The 27414-nt window shown below is 39.8% G+C and overlaps 1 protein-coding gene across 42 annotated transcripts in view; it reads left to right on the plus strand.

Moving 5' to 3' along the window:
- Window positions 1-27414, plus strand: part of LOC101165843 (receptor-type tyrosine-protein phosphatase delta) — a 496446-nt gene that overhangs the window by 356578 nt on the left and 112454 nt on the right. For all 42 annotated transcript variants that reach the window (XM_023966287.1, XM_023966285.1, XM_023966296.1 and 39 more), the window contains one exon: window positions 24397-24591. In XM_023966287.1, coding sequence (XP_023822055.1) covers window positions 24480-24591 — 112 coding nt within the window. In that variant the 5' untranslated portion in view covers window positions 24397-24479. The remainder of the gene's footprint in view (window positions 1-24396; window positions 24592-27414) is intronic.

Here is a 27414-nt window from a genome sequence, read left to right on the forward strand (position 1 = left end):
GTCTCAATGGAGCCGGCAGGGCGCAGGGGATCTTTGCCATTCTCGGAAAACATTCAGTCTTTGTTCTGCTGTAGACGTCACACGTATTCATACACAGCCCAACGATAAAAGACTAAATTCCAGACGCAGTATAAGGAAAATAAAGCCTTCTGCATTGAGTGTTTCATCACTTATATTAGTTGTAGACACAGTTCTTTGGAAGTAATTCTAAGAATAAATTGCTTGATATATCTTATGACCCTAGAATATGATGGTAAACGGACTAAGATGGATTTGAGTCCCCATTTTACAGCACTCATTGATTTCCAAATAACAATACAGGGGACCCGTTAGGTTTTTGTCAACATGGCTTTGTGTGGTTTTGACATGTTTGTGTAGCAGTTTTCTCACAATGGAGGGCATATAGAAGGAAAATTAAGATTTTCCATCTCTGAGTATTTCTTTATTCAAATTGTAGTGAATCGGGAGCAGACAAAAAAAATGCAATTAAAAAAAATGTTGTAGCTATTGCGTATAAACTACAATCGGCAGATTACATGCTCCCTGCTTCGCTCCATTCTAATCAATCCACTTGATCCACGTATGTCTTTGTTCTCCTCGTCTGAGCTGGTATCTGGCTAAAAACTGGATAGCTGCAACATTCAGATAAAAAGATGATCTGAGTGGGTCTCTAACCCTTGTGCTATCCTAGGCACCTTAACATTGGGAGTTGGGTCATCTAGACCCACTAGACAGTGCGCTGAACCTTTTTTCTTCAATGATTTGTGATCTTCACTGGTGTCCATAGATTACATGAAATCTTTCCGCCTTTATCCACCTTTGTCATGGTAGGGAGAACACGTCAATGGTCAACTTGACCCCAATGGATACCACAAGGGTTAAAAACTTTGAATGTACTTTGTCCAGATATTTGTAGGAGAATGTGTTTATCTAGATAGTTCAGGATGGAAGAAGACTATGACTTAGTGGTGGAACACACAGAACTTCCTTTACTTGATTTAAAATAATGGCTTAGACTCACTGTCACTTACAGATGGCACTTCCTCTGTGGAATAAATAAAAAAAAAAAAAAGCGTGGGAGAAAAACTGCAGACCCTGTGACTCAAAAGTGGCGGCAGCCATTTTGCACAACCTCCAGAGGCACTGATCGTCACAGAGAGGCGTTGGCATTGTCTTGGCACCGTCCCGACTCCAGGCTCGGAGTAGTAAGTGATAGCCAAACTGGAGCTTGTCAGGCCTGACACTTATCACTCGTGACATCTGTCCACACCATCTCTGCTCCCTCATCGGTGGCTTGCCTCAAAAACTCTGACCTTGGGATCTCTCTCAGCGCTGCTCTTCTGCCCGCAACACTCCCTTCCTCCTGGCCTCACTCGGTGTTCAGATTTGGCACTGCTTCTAGATAAAATGCTTTGGGACTTTCAATTGTAAACGAATATTTAAATGGTGTCAAATGTATTTATTTGTGGGTTCTTCTCGTGGTGTACTAGTTTGAAATAGTTAATTCCATTCAATTTGATTCATATAGCCCAATATTACCATTATATTCGTCTCAATGAGCTTCATACCGGTTTATTGTATAAGAACTTGAATGATGATCCCATATTTTTTTTAGAAAGTTCAGTTGTTTGTTTAATTTTAAATATATTTGACTCACAAGTTTCTATAGATTGGACTATTTTAGAATTGCTAATTTATATTTAAGAAAATAGCATTTTTATAAAAGAAAATACAGATTACCACCGAATTTTCAACACCGTCAGGCTGACAGGAAATGTCAGACACACTTTGTTGAAGGTAAAAGTGCAGACACACAAAGCTGTTGCTCTGGCATCCATAGATAAGGTAAAAGTGGAAAGTGTGTCCAGACACGTGCACATGCATGTAGCCTCTCGAATGAGTGTGTTGCTCCTTTTCTTTCATGCATTACGCCCTGTGAGATTCCAGCACAGGAGTTCCAACCAAATTCAACATTTTTTAAACACTTCTATTTGCTTTTCCTAAATAATTAATGTACAGAGTCTTTACTGCTTTGTATTTTTAAATTCAGTGTTCAGAAGACATTTGTAGCTTTTTCTCTATGTTGCCTCCCTACATCTGTTGTTCACTTGCCTCCCATTGTTGTTAGTTTTTAGCTACCTGTACCCCGTATGAAACACAGAGGGGGATGTGGATTTTCTCAAGCAGAGGTCCACGAATGGTGGGAGGGGTCAGGTTTTGCATGCGTGTGTGAGTACGTGCACTGATTAGGCTTGCAGAGATGCATGAGCTTCAATGAGCAACGCTGAAAGCATCTGGAATTGTATTTCATACTCTCTACACACTTACATTCCTGTGCACACGCAACTTAAATTAGAAACGATATCTATGGACGTGTAGTGCGATAAGAGAGCGTAGGTCAAGCATGACGGGTCATGTGAGCAGTTATTTATGTCTGCCGACAGTTTTTAAGCCTCCCTCACGTCACGACCCCCATCCCTCTTGTTTCCAAACGGGTTCGTTGTTTCAGAGCAAGGCTGCCGCCATTCTCATGGACCATGAGTTGTTGGGAAGCCCTCAACCAAGAGATGGCATCTTCATCTGCATCCATCAGTGCTCTCATCCAGATGTGTACTAATGGCTTTTTCCAAGAATGACAGGAACTCTGAAGAGGTCTTTTCAGATTCTGCAAGATATGAGGAAAACTTGCTATGTGGGATATTAGTGATCAATGACGATATGACTTGTGACACAAGAACAAATACCAAAACAAGACAAAAAAACTAATTCATCATTTCCATTTCACTGCAACAGTCTTTAAGTCCTACTCCAATAATCTTTTGATCTATTTTAGAAGCGTTCCCTGTGGTCTTTTAATTAGGATTTAAAAAAACAGTTGTTTTCTTAGACAGAGTTTCTGCAGAGCGGCAGGAGTTCAATAGCAATTCGCCTCCACTTTTTTCCCATCATTCCTTTGTTTAAAATATCTCCTGTTATCTTACAGCCCCTCACACTTTCAGCCTAACATTACCAGTGCAACAAAAATGGTGAGCAATATTGGAGCTAACCAGCCGTACAGTTTTAAACCAGTTGTCAACTCAGACGAGGAAAACACAGACGTCCACGAATTTAGTTGTCTACAAGTGGATGCATTAGAATTGAACGGGCAGGGAGCTTGTGGTCCGCCCAGCGTATCTTCTACCTAACAAGTGCATTCTATTAAACAGCATCTTTTCATCTGCTCCTGATTCACAAAGATTTTAATGAAAAAATACTCTGAAATGTAATTTTGAGCATAATTTTCTCTATATATGTCCTCCATCATCATCGGAAAAAAAAATAAAAAATTCCACAGAGTGGGTCTTTAAATTAGAGCCAACATCAATTATACTGTAAGTTATCTCAATAGGAGATTGGTGAGAACTTGTACGTCGAGTAAACACACCAAACAACAATTATCTATCTTTATAGTAGTACTGGCCAAAACTAATATGGATAACAGTTAAGAACAATGTTGGTAGTGTTATAAAAGCTTTATCTTTAATAACAAAAAGAGACAACGGTTTCTCTGTCTATGCATGTTTGTAAACATCTAAGCTCGTGGTTTACGCCGTCTTTTGCGATACACGTTCTGCACAAGCTAATGTTGCGATACATTGTTGATTTATCGTGCAGGGCTGCTTTTGGTGACAACGTGCTGTTTAGGTTTGGTTTTATTCAAGTAAAATAAAAAATAAAAAAGATTGAATAGAACCATTCTTTTATTTTTTTTTACAGACACTTTTTCATCAGGTAATTCTTTTAAAACCCCTTCTTCTATTTGCCAACTCAGAAAACACTTGAGTCTGTGCTTTGTGAACATCAAAGCTTTCTCTTGCTAATATCAATGGCATACTTCAACTGCTCCCACTCACTACATTCCAATTCAGCTTCCTGCGTAGGTGCCCACTCACCGCTGGCCCAGATGCATCATTTCCTGAGCACCAAATAAATACATATTAACAGAAATGGTTTTGTCAAATGCTCTAAGGACAAATTCGATAAAAAGAAAAACTGAGACTGAGTTGCCACGCTCAGTATTTCTCCAGTACGGAGAGCTCAGCGAGCCAGCTGAAATAGTGTTTCTCTGGGCTATTGATTAGCTAGTTAGACATCGAAAAGCCAGGGACAGGACAGCCACTCTGCACCATTCCCCTGCTTACCAACGGATTCCATTATGTCTATTTTCCACTTTACCCTTGTTTTACCACCCGATTTATCCCAATCATGTCCGTGCACCGCATTTGTCACCCTCGCTCTTGTACTACGCTTAGGTGTTTTGCCCCCTTGCTCCCAAAGCGAATGCCCCAGCATGCCACTTGCAGAGTTGGATCGCAGAGAGCCAGCTGTTCCCAGTCGAGGACTGCTTCTTTTATTAGCTGTCAGTAGGTTGACCTGGTGGGGCTGTGGGGGGTGTGTGTGTGCGTGTGTGAAGGGGTGGCAGTGGGCACAGATTTCCCAGCTGTTCGTTCACAAATTCTTCTTTGCTGTTAGAGATAAACCCAAACAGTAGAATGCTATTTTACAGGGGTGAATGGTTTAATGCTTGGTTGAAAGTACAAGGGATACGTCACCAACCAATAGTATTCATTTCCATGAAAAGCGTCCACCATTTTCTTGTGCTGCCTTTTAATTTTAGCCTGGGAAATCCTTGATACATTTACATTTGTTTGGGCTTTGAAAGACCCACTCTGATGATTTGGCTGATGATGGAGGGCATATATTAATATAATCAGCTCAAAATAGCTTTTCTAAGTATTTCTTTATTCAAATTGTTGTAAATCAGGAGCAGACAAAACAAAATCAGCTATAAAAATGGCTTATTTATGTTGTAAATACAGTGGACAGGCTCCACTTAAACAGAGAGCTCTTAGCAAACGGGGACGGGAAGAGGGGCGATGTTGCTCCACAACTGAGAGGTGAGTTTCTAATAAACTACTGCAGAAACTTTTTTAGAAAACGACACAGGTTTTTGAAATCTTGGCTAAAAACGGCCTAATCATAATCATAATTAAAGAACACTGGGAAGACTTTTCCAACTAATCAAATGATGGTCAGAGTGGGACTATTGTAATAGTGAGCCAGTGGGAGACAGAGACAAAGAAAAAACTATTTCTCCTGCTTCAAAACAGGACACCCATTGTGGAATCTTAGCACAGATTATTTTGTTAGGTTTTCATGTTTTCAGGCTTTGTTTTGCCTTTTCTTCTCTGCCAACTTTTATTGTAATGGAAACTCGGAGGAAAGTGAGAGGAATGATAGAAGCACAGAGTACCGCTATTTTGTATGATCAAATTTACTGTGACAAGCAAACATGCTGTGCTTTAAGCAAAACATCGCTGTGGGAACCTGGAGTAGTTTGTCTCACGTGGGGAACTCAAAAAGCTTGACTCAGGATGTGAGAGAGGCTCTGTAGTACATTTTTGACATAATGTGCTTTTCCTTTTTTTTTATACACCAATCTATGGAAAATTCTTTCATATTTTTGAAAGGTTGTTGTCACAGTGATCTACATTATCCTTAGACAGTCAATATTAAAAGAATAAAACATGTAAAAAGACATATACTGATCCTCTTTGCTAATTTATAAAAGTCAGATGAATATTTCTGTTGTGATCTTTGTCAACATAATTGCATCATTTTTTGTAAAGATCAAAACTGGTCTTTAGCAGTCATGTTAAAGACCCACTCTAATCATTTTTTTAATCTATCTTAAAACCGTTCCCAGATGTGTTTTAAATAAGATGATGCTATTTTTAGACACAAAAAAATAAAAAAAAATAAAAAACGGTGTGGTTTTCTATGTTCTAGTTTCTGCAGAGCGGAAGGAAATCAATAGGAATTTGTCTCCTAGTTGTGGGCGGGGCGGTTGGCAAACCCCCTCCCCTCTTCATTGTAAAGCTTGTGGCCCTCTCAACATATTTCTATCTCACAAATAAACTGTTTTAAAAAAAAAAATTCCGTCTGCTCCTGATACGCAACAATTTGAATAAAGAAATCCGATTCTGAAATTAATTTTCTTTAAATATGTCCTCCATCATCAGAAAAATGTCACAAGAACATGTTAAAAACACCATAAATTTGACTTTTAGCGGAGTGGGTCTTTTAAACAGTTTTCTGCTGACATTCATGTTGCCTTTATAAACATGCAGCAAATTTGGACTTTATTACTAAGTGCTTGAGACCAATGTAGCGCAGTGGCCCCAGACAAATAATTAGAGTTCACACCGAGACCTGTCTCTAAAATACAGTCATTATCCCAGAAAACACACAACCTTTCCAGGTCATGTCACTTTGTCTGCAACAGTAAAAGTACTTTATTTCTGTTTTGTGCCATCATTATAGTAGCCCCAATCCACTCGGCAGTATTTTATTGGGCACAGAGTGATGGGGAGGGGGGGCAACTGAGAAGTCCAATAAAAGTGTGGTAACACAATTAGCCCAACTAAAGGAAGCTGGGATTTTTCTTAATGTTTTTTTTTCCATTGTACACCTGGTAGTTTTCATTTTAATAGTCTTTTATTTAAAAAAAAAAGAAGAAAAAACCTGTAAATCATGATTGGCGCCCCACAGGGACAAAACACATTCTGTACTGCCCCCTTAAGAGCTAATCAACCATCTTGCAACGAAGCATTTTGTTTTTTTGTGTGTTTTTTTTTACCTTTTAATACACAATAGTACCAGTGTATAGAGCTTACAGGTCTTGGCAAAAGAAAAACTATAGGAATCTGTGGGATTCCTTAGAGGCAAGGAAAAAAAATCTTCCAGGTCAAAAATGAGGTTCACTGTGTTTTTGCTAAGGGTTTGTAATTTTCTCAAGAAAAAACATCCCTAAGAAATCAAACATGGAACAAGAGGTCAGGTCTGAATCAGCTTCCACTTTTGACTCAGGAGTACGCGTATGAAATCAATGTCTGACTAATTTAATAATAGTGCAATATTGGGTAGTCACTGGAGCTATTTTCTGTTCATAAAGCATGTTCAGAATGAATACAGCATTAGTGCAGTCAGTTCCGCCTTTTCAGAAGTTAACCTAAACTGTCAGCTGAGTTATTGTGAGGTACAATTTTGGTTTGCTTGATTATACATTAGAAGTTTGGGGGGGGGGGTCTCATGAAGGAGTTTTTTTATTTTTATTTTTTTAATATTTTTTACAAAATGAGTCTCACAAATAGTGATATTTTAGTCAACCTTACTGGACCACATCCAAGGAAGCACTCACTTTCATTCCCCCTAGAGGAGCCACTTAAGTGAAAATAAGTGTCTGCCTCTCATCTGAAGTCGAACTTCGTGCATCATAGAGATGAACTCCCAGTGCGTATGTACTTCAACAAACACAAAACCGAAGGCTGAGAGGTTGACAGGAGTCACGTCTATTCAATACAACTGTAACAGAACTGTTTTACAAGAAATTACCTCGGGTTTTGACCTTCCACCTTTTACCTTGCCGCCGACTTCAAGGATGTGTCAGTTTTTGCTGGACAAAGAAGTCGCTTTAGGAGCTGTGGATAAATCAAGTCTGTGTTTATTCATGTTAGCTTTGAATGCATGCTGCTAATTACCAGCGATGCAATAAATATCTTTCACGACGAATTGCTGTTTTTTGAGTTCGATATATTATTTGTGGGTTAAAAAACAACAACAAAATAACAAATTCAAAAAGTTCCTTTTTTAAATTTTGCTATTAGGCACGAAACAATACAGAAAAAACTCTCAGTTGGCGTCACATAAATGTATGTAAACATAAATTTGGGTTGTAACCACTGAACGATTTGGTTCAACGGTAAAGCTTATGGTTTGGTTTTAAACTGAGAATTGTGGTGTCTCTACTAATAACCCAGACAATAGCTTCTTATAACAAAATTCTTTTAAAGACAAACACTGGATAGTCAAAGCAAAAGGGAAGCATGCATAAGAGAGAGTCGACAGGGAAATTCTAGGAAAAAGGGTAGCAATCAGTGTAACAAATCCGTCAAATCATTTTGAATTTGGTTTTCCCGAGCAATAAACGCCACCTTTTCTGTGGGCTCTTATCTTCTAAGTAAGCCCAAAGCGTCCGATTGCTCTGACCTTTTGAAAACCCAGGTGAAAGAGAGGGTATTTATGGGCCACAAAAGCTTAGCCCCTCACATGCAGCTCTGGCTGAGGCACTAGCTCCATCCAGTGCTTGTTCCCCTCCCCTTACATCACTGTGTCTGACGGCAGAAGGTGGGGAGGGGGTACAAGATTAATGATGGTGCTAACCGCGTATTTATCATCCGAGTGGAGAGTAATGCGACACCTCTCTAATCTGAATATATTTCATTGGGCTGTTATGGCACTCAGCCCCAGGCCCCATGCATGTCTATGAGATTACACTTGCATGTGTATGTATGTATGGCAGTCTATTTGGCTGTTAATCATATCTGCATGAGCTTGCGCATCAGAATGCTTGTGTTCGTAAAGGCATGAGGTGTCAGCTAGCCGTCGCTGATGCTCATACGCTCTAAAACGACAAAACAAATTAGATGGAGATGAACCTCGTCTCTTCAGCACATTGGAGCTAAACTCTCTGAGATCCACTCTTGTGATTCTTACCTGACTTATCAGTTGAGCACCTCTTCTCCATGCCACGCTCCATCTCTCCATCTGATTCTCCTGTTACTTCATTTTGGCACTCAGCAGAAATCAAGATGGATGTCTCCCAGCATCGATGTGGAGATAGGGAATGCACAAAGTCAGGTTTGGGCTTGATATAGGCAGCATCAGGCCTCCTGTTCAATTGAATCCACTTTGCTGCTAAAACTATTAAGGAACAGTGCAATGGAAACCTCATTGGTTAAGAGGATATTCTGCTGTGGGGGGGGGGGGGGGGTAGATGAGGCACACACACGCCTCGTTTGGATAACACACAAGACCACTCAAAAACGCTTAGCTATGCCACAGTTTGGTCTTTTTGGAAAATATATTGGGTGTTAGTCACTTGTACGTGTACGTGAGTTGACTCATAGGGATGCTATGGTTTGTTTGGTTTTCCAGCCCCATAGAGGGTCGTAGACAGGAGAAACTGCATCCTAAAGGGAGCACGGGAGTGTCTTGCAGTTCCTATGAGTCTTGAACTTCCACCTTAAGCGACGACGTGAAAATAGAAAGTACTATTTACATGAGTGTGGTAAGAGTATTGTGAAGTATTCTTAAGGATAATGTAAGTTGTACAAGGTGATGCTGTGCTATGGGAACCCTTACGCCACCCTCTAGTTGTTGGTAAGGTGGACTCTCCGGCCCCTTACTAACTGTGCTCAAAGCCTGCATGCACAGTGTGTGTGCCTGTGGTATCCAAGTGCCCATTGGACGCAAACACAAACTACGCTCTGATTGTGTCACTTCCTTATTTTGAACAGCTAAGCTACGCGCAACACTCATGGGTTTTTTAATGGGTTGTACAGAGTGCAGGGTTTGCACACTGTACAAAATGCTTGCGTCTCACTTACATAACACGTATGTGTTCTGTTAATGACATGTCACCGGCAACATGCCTATAGAAACAACGTGCACAAACATTTCTGCTGTACGGGCTTACTGAGAGGTCTACAACCCTGATATTTAGTATTGGCCCCCTGCATGCTCGATACAAGCCTGACCATTTTTTGCTCAAGACAGTCCAAATCCACCGGTGAGGGCAGTTGTAACTAAGGCTATACTTATTGCTTCTCTATTCATTGCTTTGTAGAAAAAATAAAAGTTAATGTTGTTCTCCTTTCAGCACATCCTATCAGGGGTCGCCAGTGTGTGTATATATATAATAACATTTGTCTTGCATTGTCTTGCATTTTGCACTGAGCCTAGTATAGTATTAGTTCACAATTTGATGGAGCAAACATATAGATGGTGATGAACATTTTTTACTGCCTCATTATTAGCTCTTTTTGCATGTCTACATCGAATAATATAGTCTGCAGTTTCATCTTCAAGTGGTTTTCAGTCCATAAACATTCCATTCCAGTGAGCCATAAAAGAAGATTTGATCCAACGAGCATATGGGTGGTCCACCATAGTAGTTTGTTGGCATTGTACAACCATCATATATGCAAGGATGCAGAAAAAAATGAAAGAAAACATTGAACAACTGCTGGGAAAGTCGACGAATTGAAGCAACACTGGGAAGTGGAGCAGGCCAAAAGGTCCTTTCAACTATTGTTTATAAATAACTAGGAATCCCACAAGGGGACACTCAGTTATCCATTTCAACTGAGCAGCTGGTGTCTGCCCCAAACACTCTGAACAACCCACAGCTTTCCTTGCCACTTCAAATGCTAACTATTTAGCACACAAGTCAGTCATGTGAAAGGCAACTGCGGAGGGGTTGCCAACATCCCCTGTGATCCAAGAAGGGGGCAAACGGGAGTCAAAGCCTGCCGGGTCACGGAAATCTGGTCAAATTTGTTGTCGTTTTTGGGTCCAAAGTTCTCTTCATGCAGCAGATTCTAAATGTTGTTTTCGACAGCAAAGGATCTGGAAAACGCACTTGTCAGAAGTCCAATTGTGTTCCTTGAATTCAATCTTAATCATGGAACTATGCAGAAAAGTGGATCTCATAATTACTGTTTTGAATAGCGTTAATAGACAGCTGAATGGGCTTATTGACAGTAATAGTTTGAAATTGAAAAGGAAAACAAAAGTGTGGCTTCCCTCAAAATACCATGAAACATTGGTTAGGCAAATAAATTGATGTCTCTGCACAAAAACACCATTGAGGATTTTAGGGGAAAAAAAAAAAACTTGACTAATTAAAATTCCTTCAAAACCAATTTTAGTTTACTATCTAATTCCAACAACACAACAACACAGCTGCAGTTTTGTGGAGTTTATGAACTGAGTGACCCCTGTAAGGAAGCTGACAGGGTGTGCAACAAATATGAAGAATCAGCACTGCAAACGGAGAAGCAGCTCTTTGTGTTTGACCGTTGACGACGGGACACCAAAAACCTGCCGACGTAGTTCAGCCATAGTTTATGCAGATAAACCTGATCACACATGTAATAAATGTTCAACATATATCGTGTATTTGTGAATCTGTGACTTTAGAACAGTGGTGCAGCCATAAATGTCGGTGAAACTTTTCATTACTACAACCTAAAATGGTCAAAGGTTGGCCAGTTCTTATCTATTGAAAGCTCCTATGTTTACCTATGACTGCGAGCGAATTTCTAAAGGTGAACATCTGTTGAATTTACTTTCACAATCATAAGCCGAACACTCTAAATGCAGTGTAAACAGAAAAACAATGGCGGGACCTTGCTGCTTTACAAGGTAACCCTCATATTCAAGGTGAGTCTGCTCTGAAAATGCACGCACAAGCAAAAGCACACCAATATTTTCATATCATCTCCCCACCCGTATGTACATGGTGCATATGCATACACTCACAATGCACAGACAAATACAACTGTCTCCCGGTAGAACTCGCCTTGGAACAGTCAGTCTTTTAATGAAACGCTCAATTATGTGCTTTAAAAAGGTAATTATGCAGTGCCGAATCCCCTAGCTCCTGGGCCTTATCTCATTTAGATGACACTGGAGCTGGCAAAATGGGAGGGCAGGCACTTGGGCCATAGTTTCTGTCATCAAAGCCCCTGGTGGTGGCGAAGGCAGCACTGTTAATGATAAGGGACATCCAGGCAGTCTGTCAACGAGCTCCTGTTAGGACCACTGACAGCATGGGAGATGGCCAATGTCAAGCTTGACAGTGTTTTAATCATGTTTGTGAGTGTTCAGAGCTAGACTTTATTGAGTTTTAGGAGACTAAAAAAGGGTTCTCAAACAGTTTTTTCTTTAGAAAATGATAAAGTTATTTTTTTTTAATTCAAACATGATTCTTTTTTTTTAAAGTCATAGGAAAGAAAATCATTCCTAAATGTCAGACTGTGCATGCCGCTTCATGTCAGAAATGGACACAAGACTTTTGATTCTTATCGTGACATTTGTTTGAAGGTGGCATTTGATTTGAATTCTAATCCTCGAGCAGTGGGTTGGGAGAAGAATTATTCATTTGTGTTCAAAGACCTAATAAATTTCCGTTTTGAGTTGCAGAATAAACCATTGCTGCTGGAAAGCCACACTTTTCTTGTTCCTTTACTTTTTGGAGACATGACAAAAGAGGGATTGTTTAATTTTCCATTCCTAGATGGCAAAACCATTTCTTTTCCTTGCACAAGCAGTCTGTACTGCTTCTCTGAGAACAATAGCTGAGCTTTGCTAAAACCTCTTTCAAGGGCGTCCAAGAACTAATACAAGTTTAGCTTTTCAAATGTAATTATCGGCAGCACCAGCATCAAAGTGTGCCGTACACTTCGATGCAGATACTTGAAATATTTAAGCAGCTTTGAAAGTGATGTTTATTTCCATGTGACATGTGGAACAAAAACATTTACATAATATGGATGCACTGGCAGAGGTAAAACAGGGTGAGATTTCTCTTTAAGCATAAATATACTTATGTAAAACAGCAATTTTAGGAAATAATGACTTTTTAGTGAAAATGGCTTTTCCTTTTTCTTACTGATCAAAACTTAGTAGGAACATCAGTTTTATTTCACCCTCTATACCGCTTTGCATTTATTACATTGTGACTTTTATAGTAAATATAAATGTATTAATTTTTTTACATGGAAAAAAAACAGGAATTTAAAACCAAACTACCAATTTCTCAAAATATGATTTTTTTAAATTATTTTTTTACTTTTGACAGAAGCTTGTATGACTTCCTTTCAAAATAAAAGACTTTCTGTCCCACACATGATGATGATTTACTCCTACGAAAGGTTTAACAACACAAGACAAAAATGGCATTTTCTCTTGTATATTGAGTATTGTATTCATACTTACTACTGCTATTAACCTGAACATAAACATGATTTCATTGATTTTTTATCCATTAAAAAAGGGTAAAAAACGAACAAAGATATATTTTAGCAACTCCCTTACTTCTAATTAAAATATGCTTTAAACTCATTAAATAAACTGATTAATCAGCAAAAATTAGACTTTTTACTAAAGTTTTGCTTTGTATTTGAAATTTGTGCATTCTGGAGGAAGCGTAGTGCGAACAAGAACAAGGAGTCTTAATATCTTTACAAAGTTTATCTTACTTCTAGGTACACCTAAGCCATAAATACACCCACTCTAAATCAAATCAATGCTAATTAAGTTTTCCAATCTTGTAAAAATAAACATTTTACTGTTTCTTCAGGCAGAGAGCCACTAAAGAGGGATTCAAGAGCCACGTCTGGCTCGGGAGCTGTTCTAGTTTATCAATAACAAATTTATGAAACACCACACCTTCTTGTGCCACTACACTGTGGGAATTCAATGTGAGATTAGAGGAGGGAAAAAAAAAGACTTAGTTTAACTTCAAACCCTTTGGTCTTTGGTTTAGAAACGTATGTTGAGCCTTAATGTGTGAGCCTCAAGTGTGTGCCCCAAGCACCTCTATTGAATCCTTCTTGTTGGCCTAAGTAGTGTATTTACATACCAAATGGCTTGGCACGTGTACAAAAGGCACTAAAATGTCACGAGCACACAATGCACCTTGGTGTTCAGTTGTTTCAGAAAGATATGAAGGGCATTTAGCTATAAACATATGTTATATTGATTAGGGGGTGACAGTATACCCAGCGCTGTATTATGTAGATGCTTTCAATAGAGTTCTGTTCTCGTGTCATGTCAGCGAGTGGCAGAGGAATGTTGTTTTGTCTGTTCAAGGGATCTGCACTTTCCATAACACGGCATGAGCTCGGGCTAGGAACAACCTCCCTCTCGCCCTCCTTCCTCTCGCTCATTTCTCTGCCTCACGGAAGTGAGATTATTCATCCTCCCACAGACCGTGGCGGTGCTGGGGGTAGATGTCAAAGTGCCAGAAGCACACTGTGCAAAGGCTACGCGTGCTTGTGCTCTGCTTGCGTGTGCGTATTTGTGCAAATGAATCTCAGAGTGTAGATTTCTGAGCGTGTTTGTGTAGGAGTTGTGCACGTCGGTGGGCATCTTATTTGTCCGGAAGTGGTCCTTAACCCAAGTGTGAGGTTTTGTGGATAAGCAGACTTTTCAGGAGCCATGAGTCTCACTCATCTTTCCCCCCTCCACACCTTCTGTCATCTTTTCCCACCCTTGAAGAGACAAGACATTCAGAGAGCTAGAAAGACCGTTAAACCATCAACTCCACAGCAGGGCCAAGCGTTTTTTTTTTTACCTTCTGTCCTTTGTCTTTTGTCTTTCTTTAACTGCCATCATTTGTTGTCAAAGCACAGTCAGCGATCCTTGTTTATCGTGTTTTAAAAGTAATCCATGATTGGCGAAATCCATGAAGCAGTCAATTTACGTTTTACAATAATCACAGATGTTTTAGGGCTGTGAAACTCCTCACTGCACACTTTATACACTTTTTGTCAGACAGACATGAACATTTTCATGCCAGACCTCATTGTATAAACTTTGAAAGTTTAAAACTTTGCCAAGAAAAAGTTGAATATTATATAATGAAAACAAAGATCTGCTTGCGATTACAGATTAATGTCAATCTGGCGAGTTGAACAGATTCCGTACAGCAGACACGGATCGATTGACAATAGACACAATAAACACAAAGCGCTAAGAAAAAAAAAAAAAAGGTGAATTGCAATATTGAAAAGTTTATCTCTTAAAAGCAAAACTGTTTGACTGGTTGTAAATGCATTTTTGCTAAACTGACTTTGAAAATGTGATGATCAGAAAACCTTGGTTAACATATTTTCTTGCGTTATCAAATTTATTTGGGAACTTGTGTTTGTCCTAACAAACTGTCAACTTTCTGTTTTTGGTAAACAAAGTTGCACCAATGGTTGTAGCATTAACGTTGCTGATGTGGGACCTATGCTTTTTCAGGGAGAAATCTACGTGGTAATTCAATACTTTACTGGTGGATAATGGACACCAAGACATATAAACAATAAATTCAGAAATCTGATGATGAGCAGATGAGACAGAATAGTTTGTCTTTTTTTTAACTTGTGTGTTTGAAATCTTTATTTCTTTCTCCCCTTTTCCCAAATGATTTGTATATTTCTTATTTGCCCTTACCTTTCCTGTCCTTGTCTTTTGTTTTTCATTTTGGTCCCTGTTCCTCCAAATCAGGAATGTCCAAAGTCCTGCCTGTGGGTCAAACGCGTCCCATATGCAAATTTCCAACAGCCTGCAGATTCCTGTCATAAAATCAATAATATGCACCTTCTAAGAACTGTGTGTATAATTTCTTGATTGTGATAGGTTAAATGATGTTATGAGCTTTTGTCAACCGTAGGCAACAACCGGTGGCTACTTGACCTTCAGAGCCTTAAGGGCCAAATGACAAGAACAGATTAATTTGTTTCTGTGATCAAAATAAGATAACTGTTTGTGTTGCTTTCTGTTACAAATGATTACATATTATTTAGGTAATGAATATTAGGAAACGTTTCATTTGAACCCATGTTTAATGTGGATGAAAGGTTTTCTTCCAGACAGAAATCCTTTATTTTGGTAAACATGAATTTAGAAAATATTTCGCAAAATGTGAAAAGAATAAAACATATTCCATTGAAAAAGGATTTTTAAATAGTTCATTTGAATTGGATGTTATTATAAGGGTTCACAGAATGCTGGCTGATTGCTTGGCTCGCATATTTTCATTTAAACTTGCAAAAGGTGTGGACCCCTCCCCCCAACTTTCTATGGCTGCCATTTATTTATGCTGCCTTAGAATATGCAGCTTATGCCATATGAACAGCTTCCTCCTGTTCATGTGGCATAAATTCAACCCCACTCTTCCTGGTTCTGCTTTTTTTTTTTTTTTTTTTTAAACTCCCTCCCCCTTGTTGCCGCACTCGTTGCTCCCAACACAATAGCACCTCAAGATTCAGCCTGTTTGCATGATAAGAAATTCTCTTCCTATACTAAACGCTGATGCGCAAGGTCAAGCACAGCCCAAGTGGCACATGCTTATATTATGGAAGCCTCCCACACTGTGACAAATAAACATGGCAGAAGGGAAGGCCTCTCAACAAGCCAACAATCATTTGAATAGTTTACACAGCTTACATGCTTACCAAAGGGCTGACTGTACTCTGTTGTGGCTTTATCTGCTGGCCATTGAAAAAAGCATTATTAGCAAGCATTACGGCTCAATTGATAGTGTGTTTACTGGTGTCAGCAAGGTCAAAGGAGGTGAGACAAACACGGAGACTAAGATAAACTTCATTGCTTTGGAATTTTTCTTCACCCCCCCTCTTTTGGATTCTCTAGTGCCCATACAAATTGCTCAATAGCTCCATAACCTTGTGTGTGTTTTGCTGGTTGTAATGCTTGTGAGTGCACTACGTGCTTGTGTGCGTCAAAGGAGCAACGCACCAGGGCACTGGTATAATCAGTCACTAGACTGCAGGTCAGGGTCCTGCTCCGTGGGCACCATCCATCTGAACTCAGCAGCTGCTTGTGGATGTTGGCGAGAGGGATGAGTAGAGGAAGAAAGATGGGTGACGTGAACGGTACTGATGAAAGATGGAGTGCTAAGCTCAGGTAGAGAGAAAAGTCAAGGAGAAGTGGTTGATAATGGCAAGATCAAATAGACCAGAGGAGGAATATTCATGCGTGGTAGATTTTATTTGACCAAAGCAATATGCTCAGTGTCTGTGTAGGATAAGCTTATCACAATTGTGATTGAATTTACGGACCCTAAACCCAAAACTGGAAGACCCGCAAAATAAAAAAATTTTATTTTGAAATTTGGCTGACAAAATAGTTAGAAGCTAAAGACCTAATTAAAATCATAGGTTTGCTGTTCTTCACATGTCCATGAGGTATTTTTCTAACACCATGAGAAATGTAGCTTAAAATTGCATTTCTGAGTTGTTCAATTCAAATTCATTCAAATTGTTGGGATAACGTCCATGTCCTCCAAGCACAGCAGGTGCTTTTAAACCAATTATTAGGGAGACAAATGTCATCAAACCCAATTGGAGTCATGCTGCGCCCTCATATTGGGGATCCATTCATAAGAGAGCAACAGTGGAACTGAAGACAACAGCTAGTACAGGAAGCATTGCATTTACTCTGAAATTAGTCAAGCTTGCTGTTAGAGCTGTAAACCCTGACTTTTTTTTTTCCAACGTCTGGCGGCACCACCCAAAAGGGTAGTTTATGAGCGTGAGAAGCTTGTTTGAGGGAGGTCAGGGGATTCATGGAAACAGGGGGAGGGTGAGTAAATAAGTAAGTATGGCAAATAAACTACTCTGATGTGTGGTTGTCAGGATCTTTCATGTGGAGGCTTCACTTGAGGGCATAGCTTAGCCTAGCTTGAGGAATGTTATTACACATGCTGGCTGATCGGGAGCGATGTGTGAGAAACGGCCTTGTCACTCGGTCTTAAATCACACCATCGCAGGCAGAAGAAGAAAGTAGGAGCTGACGGGGAAAAAACAAGGAAAAAATAGAGAGAAACAGCAAAAGAAAAAAATAGAAAACAGTATACATATTTAATGATGCTCATCCCACAAATAGCCCAAAAGTTGACACAGTGCCAGTAAAGGAAAAGTTTTATTCAAAATATTCCTGAAAACTAGGAGATTTTTTTTTTTTTTCATGATTTCCCTCATTCACTCTTTAACATTTTTTTTTGGAAAGCCAGAGAGTCGTCTGTGAAGCACATCTGAAGGTTTTAGGCTATACCAATGTTTATGTGAGAGGGTATAAATTAAGAGACTGCCAATTTTAGTATTTTAATTGAAAACATTTTCTGTACTGAGAAATAAAATCCCAGTTTTTATACAAAGTGATATGCGGTTCATGGTTCCATATTATATAATATACTGTAACAATTTTACATAAGCTGTTAAATGGCAAGACATTTCTTGTACATTGTGAAGCTATGGACCACACCGGTTTGGTGGCATGTGTTGAAGAACACGCTTACTGTGGGTTCTTAAAAGTGCGTGTAATCTATGGTGTTTAATCTGGAAAAGCAGGGAGGGACTTCTTCTAGCACATGTCCATCACCTACAGTTGGACGAGGCTCTGTGCAAAATGTTAAAGCAGTGCGAATCTCGCAAAACTTCATCCAGATTTTTTTTTGTCACGGCTCGATCCTAATATGTGAAAGACTTGGTGTCTTATAATTCAATTAAATAAGGTTCCACATGTCACTACCAAATCCAAGTCCTTGATTTGTCAAAATTCAATCTGGTTTAACTTTCAACTCGCATTCAGTGGCCATGTGTTTGTACGTAAAGTGGAAAAACGGTCATAGAAACATGCGTTGTGACGCGTGAACATTAGAGTTTTAAACAAAGCCTGAAATACAGATATGCACGCGATTACGTAGGCTTTTCTTTGGAAGTGGCTGCTTGAACGGGCATTTCGGAGGGGGGTTGAACGTAGCTTTAGGCCTCAATTGTAGATTCACCAGAGGTTTCCAAATCCAGGCCAAAAGTGCGTCTGTTCTACTTCTTTTCCAAACAACTCCACCATTGGAGGAACACACTGTATTCTGGTTAGTCAGGAGCATCTCGGACTTGGATATCTAAAAATCAAGTGGGATATCCTGGATGTGGACACGCTTGGTATACAATGGGTTCAAGCAGGTCCATTCTAAGACGGACTGGTTCTCTTCCTGTGGTGTTCATCAACTAACACCGGATGACTACTTGGAGAGATTACAGCCTCTACACCCCATTTGCAACTGTGAATAGGTAGAAGTAAGTGAAAACAGAAAAAGATGAAAAGCAGAGTCTGTAGTAGGAACCCTTAAGGACACAGCGGATTCTTCACAGTAGAGAAAACACACATCCCTACTTGATCTCATGATGATCGCAATAAATCTTCTATATACCTTGAGTTCTTTCTCCTTACTTTTTTCCCAGTCCTACCCTTTAAATAAAATTATTCAAATATCCACATTAAAGATTTTCACTTGTGCCTCTGTGCAGTATTTTTCAGCCATAAGTGGTAACAGCAGAGTGGAATGAAAGGTTAGGGATTTGTATGTCATAGATATTTTATGTGTTTTCACATGTAATTGCACTTTTGCACTTTCTCCTTTAATAGAAAAATATCCTCCGTTAGCCTCATTCAGCAAACCATTACTGTTAGGAAAAGCATAAATAAGCAGTATAACTAGATTGACATGACGCAAACTATATGGAAACATTTCTAGAAATATTAATATTTAGGAGCTATTTCTTATTAGACTACAGTTGTTAATAAAGTGACAATTTACAGGAACATTTAAGAAAATTCAGACTCCACAATAAACATCTGTAACTGGACTTTTTCACCCAATAACCCATAAAATCTCCACCCTACCCTATTATGCTTAACTGTACATACTCTATTTATTTTGTAATTTAATCGAACATATGTACACGCTGTTCATATAACTATATATTGTTTATTACATTTGTATATGTACTTATATATATATATATTTTTTAATTCCTTTAAGTTGAGCAATAGGACAATTTCCCCACTGAGGGACTAATATATGACATATTATTTTTTTTTATAAAGACTCTCCAATGAAAATGTTGTTTTTAATGGAATTTTTCTGATGTTGAAGGACATATTTGAAGATCTAAATATTTCTTTATTCAAATCATTGTGAATCAGGAAATGCAGTTTGAAAAAGAGCTCATTTGTGTTATAGAAAACACACTGAGGGGGCTACAAGCTCCCAGAAATGGGGAGGGGAGGCTGTGTTGCTTATAGCACCCACAATTCAAAAGTGAATTTCTACTGAACTACTGTTGCTTTCCAGAAATTATGATCATAGTGAGTCTGTAAGTAATCACAGCCTTCCGGCTAGTTTTCTGGTAGGAATATTGCTTGTCTCCTCACAGTTACACATGCATGGTTATACTTGTGAATTTAGGAACCATAAATAAGCTTCGCTAAACAAGATGCCAGCTATTGAAACAAAGGCAACGTGTTGCACAATCTTTGTTCTATATCTGTATTTTTCTCCATGCACGTGCAAGGGCTATTACAGAGTAATTGGTCTTTTTGCGGCTGTTTTTGTCTGTTAGTAAAAAGCCAAAACTCCACTACTCAGTTGTGCTTCAATAGTCTGTGGATGAGATTGACACTTGAAACACAAAAATATCCTTGAGCATTTAAATTCAGTTAACTTTACAACAAAAGGAGGCTAAACTTTAAAAACTGTTCAAGCCAATGCAAAAAGCATTTAAAAACCCCCACAAACATCACTAAGATTTCAGGCGCAATGTTATCACTATTCTACTACTGTTATGAACCTGCAGTCATGTGGAGCTCATAATTATTCTGCCTCACTCTTGTGCTGTAATAAGTTTATTGTGGCTTGGCTAGACTATGAGATAAATTACTGAACCCCCTTTTTTTTTTTTTACTTTAATACCAAATAAGCACGCTTGAATGAAAGTCAAGACCAGCCTTTATGGAGAATATAAACATCCCACCCTCATTCTCTTTCACATTTCCGATAAGGATCGTGGAGAAGGAGAGAGAGTAGACAGCTCAACAGCTCCTTTCTATTTCTCGCCACACACTACCCCCCCCCCCCACACCCCCCTTTTCTAATTAACATGGTGCATGTTGTCAGGCTTTGTTTAATAATGCATGATTGCTATCAGCAGCAAAATCCTTTGAATGAAGCACTACTGAATGGGAGCATAACAATACCACCAGGGGCTTAGGAAGAAAGACAAGATTTCTTATTTATTTATTTTTTCCTTAATATAATAACTGTTTGTTGGAAAGCATCGGAGCCACCAGATGTCTAGAAGGGAGGTGCATGGTTGAGGCATTAGAGGGTCGCGTCAGGGAATAAAACGGGGCACCGGAGGGGCAACTTTTCTAAGGGTCCCGTGTGTAGAGTAATGGGAACACAAAGGGCCATCTGAACCCCTTGGGAACGCTCTCGCGTGTGTTTATATCAGCATAAGCTTCCACACGGAAATAAGCGACAGAGTGTTTAGGCTTAATCCATTGTCGGATAACAACAGTGTTGGCAAGCTGCTACCTTTCCGCCAGGTGGCTCGTCGCCCTTTAACACATCATGAAGGGATCTAGTACGCAGTTAACTAGAGGATTAACTTAACAAATCAAAACCAATTCTAGCAGCTTTCATTTTTGTACAAGTCGGGGGGGTGGCTTCCTTTTCTAACGTACACAACCCGCAGATGGTTTTGTTTGTCTCTATTGGCTCCACCAGAGAATGGGTGTTTCCGGATGAGGATAGCTGCTGAGTACAGTATCTTCACCAGAGTTTAATGTCTAAAGCGACGTACAGTTGTCAGTAGCTTACCATCACCAAGTATGAATGAAGAGTGAATGAATAATGGATACACATTGTAAGCGCTGTGAGCGTCTGGAAAAGTGCAGACAAATCCAATCCATTACTTGTATTACTATTACTATGCTTTTTCCAACTGTAAATGGTGGACATGCGCTAGTGAACAGTAAAAAAAATAAAGAACAAGAAGTCCCTCCCTGCCGCTTGTCCGTTGTAATGGCCACAGGCTGAATGCAAGCTCATAAAACTGCATCTAGCAGGTTCTTGAATTTGTATCACTTGCCAGATATGAACGTAGCGTAACACCCCTAATGTCTTGAAAATACACAGTCTGACATCACTACATGTTAGCCTCTTTGGTGTATTATCAAAAACACCCAACCTTGTTTGGAACATGTAGAAAGAAAACAGTGGTAAAAAATCCCTAGGTACCCCTAGACACAGAAGGGGGCGTAACAATACCGCTCACACAAACTTTACTGTGTCTACGCTAACTCCCAACCTTGTTAGTAACGTAAAGAAGCTCCACTACACGGTCACCGTGTTAGCATATTCAAAATAAAAGCCAAACCTATTCGGAACACATAAAAAACAGACTGTCGTTTATCTCTGTGTACCTTGCTTCAAAATCAGTAAGCCCAACCAAGATGAATCCATATGTAAGGTGCTCCAGATCACCAGGTTCTCTGTCATCTTTTCAAATCAATTTTGGCTTTAAATTAAGGTTGTGCTAGTTAGGTTTAGCACAGGTTGGGGGGTGGCTTCCTTTTCTTGCTCACTCTGGTTACACAACATGCAGATGGTTCTGTTTACCTCTATCAGCTCTACCAGTAATGGGTATGTGTCCGGATGCAGATAGCTGCTGAGTACAGTGCCTTCTCTGCAGCCTAATGCCATGACAGTTTTGGAAACTCACACTTCATTAATTATCCCCAAGGCCATTACATTTATTTGCAGGGTCAAGTTGTTAAATATTGACTGGAGGAGAAGAACAGCTTAACTTGCAGTGTGTTTGAATCTTAATGCTGGTTTATCCCTCTGACTGTATATAAAAACTGGACTGAGGGACCCCTCCCCCACAGTTATCCAAACAGGAAGTACCCATAGACTTTAACTGAGAAATAAACAACCATTGCTCGATCATAATATTTGTCAGAATAAACATTCTTGCTGTAATACCTTTTTTAAACATGTTTTTGTTAACCCTATAATTATTCAAGTTATAAACTGACCAATCAGATGCCTCAATAAAAGTACGTGGTCACACATCTAACGTTCGAAACATTTGATTGACAGATTTTGTTAAGCCTACTTTCACCGGTGGTAGAGGTGTGGCCTTTCAACACACTCACTCCTGATTTAGTGAGAGTGGTTGCCGTAGAGACAATGACTCACACCGACTCAGACCAATCACTGCTTGCTGACAACATCCAGCTCCAATAGGCAGCCTCCGTGTCGCAAAAAAAAAGGCGATTGAAATGACTTTACTTCGTTGGGGTCAGAAGTAAGTCCTTTTCAATGGGTGACATCAAACTCACTCGGTCTAATTTTTATATACAGTTGATGGTTTAACTCCACTCACCTCGGTAAGGCTGCCTCAGTCCAGGTGATTTCAGTCAGTCACTCCAGCTACAAACAGTGCTGAGAAATTATAGTCTAAAGTTTCCAGTTTGCATCGATATTTGCGTGTGTGTTGTTGGTTGCAGAGGCAAGGGAGGAGATTACTGTAAATTGATTCCTTTTGGCTCATGTCTTGTGCGTCGTACTGACCCTGTGGCATCTTGAGAGCCAGCAAGTCATGTCTATCTATGCCCCATTCCCCCCAAAAAAACAAAAACAAATCGAGTGTGACAGGTGCGCTATCGACTCGTCTTTTCTGCCATTTGCTACTCACAGGAATGAAAGAAACCAAGGGAGTGGGAGAAAAGAGTTTAGTACTTTTTCATGATCAAACCCAGTAATTTGCCTCAGGAGAGCTTGCCTATATTCCCTGTTTCTGTTACACTAATGGGCAACGGTCAAATCAAGACAAAAACAGTCTTATTGCAATGCTACTAAAACTACACAACCATGAGACACGGTTTGCGTTTGATCGCACCACCATGACTGAACAGACAATGCAGACAGGCAAGCCGATGAAGTAACCCTGCAGTACAGTATGACGCTCAGATTAGCTGGGAGCCATGTTATTAGCTGAAGTCTATAACAAAGCATCCATCACTAAGGATCAAGCTAAGGCTTAAGCAAATGGATGACAAGGGATAGAGGCCGTCTGCAGCTAATACTAGCTCACTGTAGCGCATTGATTTCCACAGCCATGTGGCCTTTGATAAAAGGATGAAACCTAAATGAAGAGGACAGGCCACTCTGCCCTGAAAATGTTATTTGTTGTTTGCGTAGTACCACATAAAAGACCAAATTTGTTCAAGTGTTTGTGTGCGAGGACACCGAATTTACAGTCATCGCTCTCAATCCCGTCGAAATTAGAGCTATTAGAGGATCGACTTTGTGCTGGATGAGAAAAATGACTTTCATGGGAAATATGAGCCTCTGATAAACCGACGACAAGTTTTTCACCAGACTGAAAGATACGTCTTACATGTCCGGACTGTGTTCTTTTTAAGAGAAGCGTTCTTCATGGGGAACACATATCAACATTGATCAGAGAGGGCGAGTCAAACGGCTCCCATATTCTGCTGCATATTTAATTGGTGTTCGTGACCTAAGCTGTGAAGACAAAATCATGTTAACTTAGCCTTTCATCTGGGTGATTTTTCTTCCCCCCTCCTCTCTTTTGCTATCTCCCTCCTTCTCGTGAACACTTGCACACACATTGTGTGAAGTGACTATTCCATTTAGAGAACTGTCAGAATATACCCCGTGAGCACATCAGGCTTTCCCTATCCTCTGTCAGTTCCAGCGGAGGCTGTGTGGGGGTATGTCAGAAATGTGCAGGGATAGATAAAACCCGTGGAGCCAAACAGCTTTGTTTCATTCATTTCCTCTCTCTCCCTCTCTCTTTTCCTTCCCTCCATCTCCTTCTCTCCATCCTTTCTTGCCTTGCATAGGCTGTGAATACCCTGCATCTGAGAAATCAGACCAGACTGACTCACAGGGCTCTGTGAGCCAGTGCCACCGAGGCTGCCAAAGCATGCTGGTGCCAAGCTGTCCCACCATGCACAGAGCCAGACCCACGCTGCTGCTGCTGCTGCCGCCGCTGCTGCTTGTCCAGGGTCTGCTCCTCCACCTCGCCGACGCTCAAAGTAAGTGTACCTGTCACGCAAACGCCTTAAAGACGGGGCGTTGTTACCTCATTGCAACGCAAGTGAACACAAACACTTTTTACTAATGTCCTTTTTCTCACTAAAACACAAAAGGAAGCTCTTTTCCTATGAATCATTTATGTCAAGATTGGAAAAGGGTTGAGGTACGATAGGTTATTTTACTATAACAGAAAAAAGTGCCGTCACAGCAGACAACACACATGTGATGCAGCAAAAACTCATCAGTCCATCATTCCAGTCCAATGTGTGGAAACACTTCGAATTTAGCTAAATGCTAAATGGCGTGTACTTATACAGCGCTTCTCTACCTTCTTCAAGGCCCAAAGTGCTTTACAATCACAGTCCCGTTCACCCAGTCACACACGCATTCACTCAATGGCGGCGTCTCCGCTGCTGAACACTGGCGCTAACCTCCCACACCAGAGGCAAGGTGGGGTTCAGAGTCTTGCCCAAGGACACTTCGACTCATGGGCGGGAATCGAACCTGAATTTTACGATCATGGGTCGACCGCCATACCGCTGCACAACGGCCGCCCCATGTGACCATACAATGTGGTAGAATGTTCTAATAATGTTCCCTTTGGATGATTTTGATGTGGAAAAACAACAGTGGGGTGAATTTTATGAAACTAAAATGTGAATGAATTGCCATTAATTCTTGTTCATCTGTTTGTTTGAACACATATTTTATTTACACTTGATTATCTTGAAAGAAATACTAGGAATGTGTAAAACTTCACCTCCTTTGTTCAGTGTGCAGGTATGGTCTCTGAGTCACACTGGTTGAATTTTTGGCTAAAAAAGATTTTTGATAGATAAAATGAACGATGTGTATTGTTTCATTAACCGCAAACCATGATATGAATCCAATCGTTAATATGAATAGTTACACCCCCTGTCTATACATTATCGTGGCGCACACCAAAGAACGACAGGATGACCCAAAACATACATACATATGCATACATGTTTACATGACGTTGACATATGGTGACAAGAAAAAATGGGTTTTATAAATACTTTAAGTTTACATTTGCCCTTGAATTTAGTTTAAGGAGTTAAGATGTTTCCTGTCTCAATTTGAATTAAAAGACACAAACATATTAATCCGCTAACTCTGGAACAACAGAAAATAACACAATATTTAAAACATTGTAACTCTTAGAATGTTGACACAATTAACGCAATTCCAACTGTCTATGAAAGTTGAGAAAAGCAGCTATGCACTTATATCCAACACTAATGCTGGAAAGTAGAAAAAAGCTGCTATTTCTGTTATCTGCCACAGCTCCAGAGTTAAAAGGTCAAGGTACTGTGGTCAAAAATAATAACAAAGATGGTGGGGCCTACAAAAATGTTGCTCCCGTGTACAAGGTTTGAGCCCGCGTGCACATTTGAAGCTTTTCCTTTCCACCATCTGAAAGTTCTTTAGGAGAGGGAGTGAACAGTGCATAACAAGTAATTTTCTTTATGTTCAGCCTTGATTAAATGTCCCGACGTTAAAGTGATTCATCTGGGGTGATAACCGAGTGCCCATTTCTTCATTTGACTCCACAACTGGCGCCTGGAACGTGAATGAGCTCCAGACTTAATAGCTTAGTGCATTTTGCGTGCTAATGCAGGCAGTTTAAGTTGTGTCAAAAACAAAAGCCCCACCTGAAATAAGAGGAGGGAAAATGCAATCAAGGAATGGAAAAGTGAAAGACCTTAAAGGAGTACAATCAGAAGCATGAGTTATTCTTTCACACTTTGGTGCCCAGAAGGAACTTTTTGTAAGAGACAGACAGCGTCCAGTCTGAAATTTACTAAAATAGAGGGAAATTCTTTATGTGTTTAAACTGCATTTTCTGCACTATAGGGCGCGAGAGATTATAAGAGGCACTGTTAATGGTCTATTTTTGACCTTATGTCATAAATAAGGTGCACCAAACTATAAAGCGCATTATCCAAGACAAAAGGGTCAGAGATGAGTCCGTCTGTCTGTCACAGACATTTGTTTGTAAACACTGTCCGACATTGCGCCATATTAGCTGCATTAGAAGCGTGAGCGCGTTCAGAAAAACACCCAAACTTCTTTGCAACACGTACAAAAGAAGACTGAGACTGTTACCAAATCCAGGCCGAGTCACACCGAAGAGTGTGAAATGCTTTTCACTCAGCATTAAGGGGTTGGATGGGGGGGGGGGGTTCTGCAGCTCACCGCTCCCACAGATGATGGGTCAAATGCAAAGAGCAAATTTCACACACCCAATGGGACTTTCACTTTAACTGTGACTACACTAACTCCCAACCTTGTAAGCAACATGCAAAAAAAAAATAAAAAAATAACCCGTCTGACACAGCTACATGTTAACCGCATTAGCATATTCACAGTAACACCCTGCAACACATAAATAAAACGACTGACTTTTTGACACAACGCCATTTACCTCTCAAAGTCACTTTCACATTAGGAAATACAGCCAGAATTAATCTATATTTAAAGTGCTCTGGATTATAAATCATGCGTTTTCCTTTTTTGGAAAACAAACAAACAAACAAACAAAAAAGTAAGGCTTAAAGTGCAGGAAATATGATAAGTGTAGCTTTAATTAGCACTGGACTTAAGTAATGTTCTTTTCCAGGACAATAACCTCTGGATCATTCCTGTTGGAGAGAGATCCATCTATCTGTCTCACCGAATTTCAAAATGTGTTCTCTTGCTCTTGATACCTGAAATCTTTTTTCTCCATTAAAGAAAAAAAAAAAGGACTAAAGAACTGCTCAGGCTTCAGCCAAGAATATCACAATGAGAAATCTTTG

This window comes from Oryzias latipes, chromosome 18 (genome assembly GCF_002234675.1).
Source record: "Oryzias latipes chromosome 18, ASM223467v1".
Classification (NCBI taxonomy): domain Eukaryota; kingdom Metazoa; phylum Chordata; class Actinopteri; order Beloniformes; family Adrianichthyidae; genus Oryzias; species Oryzias latipes.